The sequence below is a fragment of the Dioscorea cayenensis genome, chromosome 8 (genome assembly GCF_009730915.1).
Source record: "Dioscorea cayenensis subsp. rotundata cultivar TDr96_F1 chromosome 8, TDr96_F1_v2_PseudoChromosome.rev07_lg8_w22 25.fasta, whole genome shotgun sequence".
NCBI lineage: Eukaryota > Viridiplantae > Streptophyta > Magnoliopsida > Dioscoreales > Dioscoreaceae > Dioscorea > Dioscorea cayenensis.
Window position 1 is genome coordinate 5182713 of NC_052478.1, and position 7400 is coordinate 5190112.

A 7400-nucleotide genomic window follows, 5' to 3' on the forward strand; every position below is an offset into this window, starting at 1 on the left:
TAAACTAAACCTTAATTCTTAAATGAAAACCTAATTTCTAAAACTGAAACCATATCAAAGTAAAGGGGAAACATACATTATAAACATTACATTGGATAACAATCGAAAAATCTCTTTCGAACGTGTACACAGACAAAAATGAAAAACAAAACAAAACCCTAGCCAAGAAATCTCCCTGTAGACTTCAATATCATCCAATAAAAACAGAACCATAAAACAAAACCGAAAAATCTCTTTTTCTAACAGGATAGTTTACAAATAAAACCATAATCACAACTTCTTAAACGACGTCCATCTCAGCTCAACACCTTACATTGCAAACTGATGAAATGTCGAATACTCTCCTTCAAGACATTGGTGGAAAGGGAAATTCCGTTTCTATAGAGCATGTTCAGGCAGAGATAACTTTGGAAATGGAAAAGCTGAAGAGGTGAAGAGAGAAAAAAATATAACCGCCGCCAGTAATGGTTGTCTCTTGGGATTACCTAAAAAGAAAAATCCATTTCCTCTCAAACTGGAAAAATGATTGCAGTCAGGTGCATTATAGTCAAACCACGTCGCACTGCCATAACTTCCCATCAAGGGCAATTTCATCCAGAAAATTCAAAACTAACTCTGTTAACTACTGTTACATGTTTGGGGGTTTGAAAATAATTATGTTTAAAAAAAAAAGATGTGTTTAAGAATACATAAATTTAGGGGTTATGTTTGTGCATATTGTAAATTTAGAGGGTGTTTTTGGCAATTTTCATCAAATTTAATGATATAAGATATTAATTAGCTTATTTTTGTGAACCATATAATTAATGATATAATAATTATTTTGGACATGCATAATAAATTTTAATTTTTTAAATATGATATAAAATCCAAGAAAAATCCAACGGTCGAGATTCATCTTGAATGCTATTCAATGATCTCTGAGAGAAAAGAAAAAAACAAAAAAAAAAGCCCAATTTCCCAAACCTCAATTTATAAAGCATTCAAAAAACCCAACGCAAAGCTTTGGCTTTTGAGGAGAAATCTTGGGGCCCTTCGCCCATCTCCTCTTTGCCTTAGCACCGAAGCGCCGCCCTTTTCTTCAAGATTCTGGTAAATCCGATCCATCAATCTCGTTTCCATGTAGTATTTGCTAATTTCTTGATGAATTCGTGCATTTTTTTTATGTTTATTTGCTTTAGACCTTGGAATTATGATGCTTGTTGTTGTTTATTCTTCCCTTGATGTGTTGAGGATTTTGTTAATTGGATTTGGGTGAATTTTTTATGAACATGTAGTTCTTTAGAGCAATTGATGGTGGATTGTTTTGGATTAGGGTTTGCGATGGTGTAGTAACTGTTTTCTGTGATGAAATTTTTTTTATTGGTGTATAAAAAGACATCTTCTTCAAATGCATGTTTCAACAATGGGGTTAGATCTTCTTGTGATGCTTGTATTGGGTTGATGAATATAGAGGAATACCGGAGACGGCCAAGGCGCAAAATTTTTTCTTTTTCTTTTTTTGTTGTGTGGTTGATTGATGAAAATAAAATGATTATTAGATCCAGGAAAATACATCAATAAAATTTTTGTTTCATTTCATTTTGATCAATGATTCTTTAATGTTCTTTTATTTCTTTCTAATGGTGACGCTAGTTTTGGAATTTTTTCGAAGAGCTTGGTCTAGCGTGAAGGTTTCTTCTCTATGTTTCCTTGTAAAAATTGCTTAATGTTCTTGGAGAAAATTTTATTTTGTGACTTAAGGAGTAAAAAAGAGAGAATAATTTTGTCTATTCTAATAGATTATTCCATAGAAATTGTAGACTGTTCCTGAATATGTATTTAGACAAGTGCTTAAATTGCTGGGGTATATTGATGAATGAACCATCCTTTAGCTGAGAATTCCTTTTAAAGTAGATTTTATGGTTTTGCTAGACATTGATTTGAAGGTTTGTAGGCAAAGGATTCTTGATCTTTTATTCTTGAAAATGAAAGATCCAACTGAGAGTCTTAAAACACATGAATTTTTGGGGAAAAGTCTCTTGAGTGAAGATCCACTCATTTCTCTTGCTGGCTGCGAGTTTAATGTGCAGAATAAGGAGTCTTGCCCTCGGTCTCACTCACAACTGGTTTTTGATAACTAAGTGTTATCATTTAATTCTAGTTCGTTAATTCAAATTGTCACAATTAGTATTATACTCTTTAGCAATGCTTGAGACGTGTACATTGCAAATGAATGACATAATCTAATTTCTTATGTCTAAGCTGATCTTGCATTTTTTTGCTACAAGGAATAGCTAATTTACAAAAAAAAAAAAAAAATGAAGTCCTACCGATTGTACATTTGCTGCCAATGTTGATATCCATGAGACCCCACATTGATCATGACCATCAACATTTCCTTTTGATTTTCTTTAAATTTTTATAAGTTGTTATTGATTCTTTGTCCATTTTACAGGCAATTTACAGAAATTTTCAGATTGTAAACTTCAGAAGAGGCCAATGTATCTTGCTCTTATCATTTTTGGAAAAAAATGCATTAGGAAATTATAATTCATCCTCAACATATTGTACCAGATAAGGTGAAATGCTCATTCAGAGCCTTCTTCCTATTTCTGTCAGTACAGAATTATCTTTTACATCTGAATGTGGTAAACGTCAAAGTACAGACTTAATGTGTGATTGGCCACATTGTGGTGAAACTTGGCAGCAGTCTCTGAATTGTGATGATTCTCCTTCTGTTAAACATAGAAAACCATTATCTACAAGAGTGGAAGTGACGGAATCATCTTCTACCAGAGCAGTAGAACTCTCGAGGACCTCTTTGGATTTGTCATTAGGGAACAACATGTGTTCTAGCTCTGCACCTAAATGGGCAGGTTATGTGTACAAGAGGAGGAAATTGCAGCGGAACTCAGTGGCTTTGTTGTCAGAAGAAAATGCTACGCCAATCACAAACGAAATTTCCAATCACTCTTCAAGTATAAGTTTTGAGGAGGATTCTTTGGTGGATAAAGACAATGTCCCCAACAATGCTTGTGTGACGGTAGCTGAGGCTTCCACTAGAAATGATTTAATTGAGGCAGATGCATTACTTATTGAAGACTGTGGTTTACAAAAGGCCACTGCTTTTGCCAGCAGAGGGAAGAGTGGCAATATCCAACAATCTGTAACCACCAAGATGTCTTCATTTAGGGAAGATGGACTTCCTCCTGCATCATCTGTGGGTAATATTAATAGATCTGCATCAGAGGACTATTCTGTTGTCCGTGATACCTGTTCATCATCTAAGTCTATTTCTGGGCACTGTTCAACTATCAAAAGAACAGATGCAAGTGGCATGGAGATGTGCTCTTCAATAAGAAAGGTACTAATGAAACCCTTGGAGGAGTTTTCTTCGGCAAGGGACTTTTGCATTCACGTGCTTCAGGCACATGGGTTGCTCAGGGGACTACTGACTTGCAACTCATCAATTTGTCCACAAATCCTTGGTGATGTTGATGATGAGTCCACTCAATTGTGCAAAATATGTGGTCTTCCAGATAATCTTAGAAATATGCTAATTTGTGACCTTTGTGATAAAGCATTTCACATATCTTGCTGTCACCCGAAAGTAAAAAAGCTTCTGGTTGATGATTGGTATTGCCAGCCTTGTTCAAGAAAGAGACCAAAGCCCCTCTTGACGAATAATTCTGGGAATTCATTGAATATCATGGGTGGAGCGTCATCTCATGGAGGAATAAATTCTATATTAGCAATGTTGAGTGATAATCAGCCACACAAATCTGGAATTCGAATTGGCAGAGATTTTCAAGTGGAAGTTCCAGAGTGGTGTGGACCTGTCTTTATGTAAGTTCTGTTAATCTCTTTGCAATTTTGTTTTTCAAATCTTATGTTTAATGTAGTAAAGTTATTGATAAATCTATATTTACATTTGCTTTTGCGATTTAGACCATCTTATTTTGAAGCATATGCATAGTTGTGTGTGTGTGGATCTTGTACAAAGCTTTCCTGCATCGTAACATTCCTGTCATGATCCCAGTGGTATATACAACATGATGGATGTGGCTTAGGTGGAATATCAGCATATGAATTAATGCATTCACTACTTCAAAGCTATTGCGATGGAGAATCTATGAAATTGGTTTTGGGTATATTATTAGCATTGTTTTCTGGTTTATTTTTTTATTCTTTGACCTGCACTAATAGTTAGTTTTTTGTTGATTCTTAAAATTCCTTTGTTTTCCTTTAAAGTGATGATGACTACTTTGGTGAACCCTCAGAACTGGATCTTACTGAATGCGCAAGTCTGAATGTGAGATTAAGATAACTGCATTAATTTTTTTTGTAACTCCATTAATTCTTTTAGTTTGCTCTTGTGCTCATATTTATTATGTTACACAATACTCTTAGAGCTGGAATAACAACGAGCTGTCTAAGCATAGCTCTATTGGCAACTGGGTTCAGTGCCGAGGAGTCATTTACAATGATGCAGACATTAATGACGAGGGAAGAGTGTGTGGAAAATGGCGCAGGTAATCTATATTCTACAGTGTGTACAATTTTTTTTTTTAATTATGCAATAAAAGTAGTTGTCTCTAAATTCAGCGGTCTTAGTGTAGATGAGGACAATTTTGATGGGCTCCTAGGGATTACACTTAGTGTTCGGTTAATAACTATTATCTGTGATGAGTATTGATTATACGGTCTTAAATTTGGTCTAGTCATATGAATGAATGCAATTTGGTGACTGCCAAGGTACGTGTGTGTGGGGGCTCAGTCACTTTTAGAGTATTCAAACCAACCTCGGCCAATTTGTTTTAGCTGTGAATTAAGGACTTCCTATCCATTTCTTCGTCTGAATTTGTAATACTTGTGTAGCATGTTTTTTAAACACATTTAACATGGTGTGGTAATGGAACAACTGCGGTACTTGTGTGGTATGCCTATAGGGCTGTAAATGGCCCGAGCCCTGCTTGAAATTGATTAGCTCAAGCTTGAGACTAACCTGAAAAGGCTTGTTTGAGCTTGGCTTTATTTTATTTGAAATTAAAATCAAAAGATTTATTTTTGAGAATTCAAATTTGAATATGTTTATTTTGAAACTAAAACTTCATTTATCACTAGATTATTGTTTTTAAAGATAAATGGTACAAATTATATAATATATTCAATATAATAACATATTATATAATGATATTATATTTATAAATATATAGAAATTTATTATTATTATATATTTCGAGCTGTCATTCTAAGCTTGATCAAGCCCAGCTTGACTTAAAATTGTGAGCTCAAAAACGAGGTTTGAGCTTGGTTTGAAAGCTCAAAATTCCTTGCCGAACTCTAGCTTTTGTTGAGCCAAGTTCAAGCGGCTCATGAATAGCTTGTTCATCTGACAACTCCATTGCCTTGTGGTCTAGAAAAAACATCAATTGTAATTATCAACTTTGGTTATGATCAGAAGAATGAAGTAGTTTTGGTTAAAAAATGTACCATTTTAAACAAGAAAATGTTAGTCTTTTTTTTTTATCCCTTCACATCATATTATGCTATTATAAACTGTTTGAGATTGTGCAAACTGTAAGCCCAAGAAATTTGACTCTTGCTTTTATTTTTTCAGAGCGCCTCTTTTTGTAGTTCAGACTGATGATTGGGATTGTTTCTGCTCTGTTCTATGGGATCCTATCCATGCTGATTGTGCCGTGCCCCAGGTGAGTAAGAGTGCAATACTGATGCATCCCATTTCTTTGGAGTTAATTATAAATCATAATTTTATGAGGTAACAATGAAGAAAATTTTGATGCATTTGTTCAATTACCTGTTCTTTTTTGGTGCCTCTTCTTCTGGTTCGTTTGCAAGTATAATGTTACGAATATAGTTTTTTTGCTGCAAAATTCCTGTAATAATTATTTATATATAACTGTGTGTATAAGCTTTCACCACAATGTTTCTTTGCTATGAAAATTCACTTGTCCAATATGTTGGTTATTGAGGTGTTGGCAGTGTTGCCATAATACTTGGTTGACTTTTTAAGCCGAATAGGGACTGATGTTTTCCCTGGATTGCATCATTAAAATATTAAACTTATTTGGTGCATGGTTAAATGGAAGGATTACAATTCATTATTGGGAATGAGTTTTAAAAGATTCAAGTGATGATCCTTCTTTGATCCCATCATTTTTCATCCAAGTATATAGTATTAGAATCTTAAATGACAGCAAGGATTTGAAAGCGATAGTGTTGGATAAGGATGAGGGTGAATTAGAACTTGTGTGCTTGACTTTAAATAGATTTTCTAGAGAATTATGTGGTCATATATAGATTTTGTATGCAATTTTCTTTTAGCTTACTTTTCCACTTTCATTAAAATGAACACAATGAAATTGGAGAGGTGAAGCCATTTCTCTCTGTCTCTCACCCTGAATGAGACACCTCATCTAACATGATTATTTTTCTTATTTTATTCCCTTTTTACTGTCTCCTATTTGTTCTTCTGTATGCCTCAAACTTTTATCATGTCATGTTGTTAACTGCATGAATTTATTTAGAATACACTCTCTAGTCCCTAAACTTATCTTGATGTTGTACTCTATGTGCTATAGGAGCTCGAGACTGATGTTATTCTTAAGCATCTCAAGTATATAGAGATGGTATATTTACTCACCCACCCTCTTTTAACTTTTTTATTGATGTTCATGTCCACTGTACAAGACTTGTTGCTTGATTTAATTTATTTCTCTTTCTCTGTATTCTTTCGTATCTTTGCATCACTTGTATCATCCTTGTGAAGCTCATGAAAGTGAATAGATGTTGCAACTCTACGGAGGAGTTCATTGCAAATTGTATGGAGTAAATTGTATTATCAGCATGCAACAACTGTCATTTTAGGTCAAGAAGCATGTAGTACTTATTTTTATAAAACATACAATACCTTTTCATGATGTTCTATTTTTTCCGCTTAGGTAGTCTTAAGTAATTGTTCATTTCTTAATCCTGAATGCATAGATAAAAAATCTGAATTATGTAATCATTGATTTTCTTTGATGTTATTTACATAAGCATCTGGTGTTACAGGATTGGAGAAAAACTATAACATGGGGGTATACCATCTTATCTAATCTTTGTGACACTTAACTGACAAATTTTTTTTTACCCTTCATTAATACTTAACTGTCATTCTCATTCATGTTGTTTTTTTCCCTTGGCACATGAACTCAGCCTTTTTCCATTCTCATGTGAAATTGAACTTTTGTTGCAGCTGCGGCCACGACTGTCTAATGACAGTCAGAAAACTGATCAGAGCAAAAGTAATATTCATGGATAGATGGTTGAACATGTCTTGAACTGGAAGGTGTGGCCAACATAAACAAGGTTTGACGCATATCTTCCTCGCGGTGCCATTTCCCGTACATATTTGG

The 7400-nt window shown here is 34.2% G+C and overlaps 1 protein-coding gene across 2 annotated transcripts; it reads left to right on the top strand.

Moving 5' to 3' along the window:
- The first annotated feature begins 982 nt into the window (after positions 1–982).
- On the top strand, positions 983–7379 carry LOC120267452. 2 transcript variants are annotated; one of them, XM_039275111.1, is made up of 8 exons: positions 984–1092; positions 2438–2561; positions 2649–3828; positions 4234–4294; positions 4393–4514; positions 5603–5693; positions 6585–6632; positions 7241–7379. In XM_039275111.1, the coding sequence occupies exons 3-8, from the start codon at positions 2654–2656 to the stop codon at positions 7304–7306; spliced, it is 1563 nt and encodes a 520-aa protein (XP_039131045.1). In that variant the 5' UTR covers positions 984–1092; positions 2438–2561; positions 2649–2653; the 3' UTR covers positions 7307–7379. The 2 variants fall into 2 exon arrangements, with proteins under 2 accessions (XP_039131044.1, XP_039131045.1); XM_039275110.1 differs by having other exon boundaries at positions 983–1092; positions 2438–3828.
- The last annotated feature ends 21 nt before the right edge of the window (positions 7380–7400 follow it).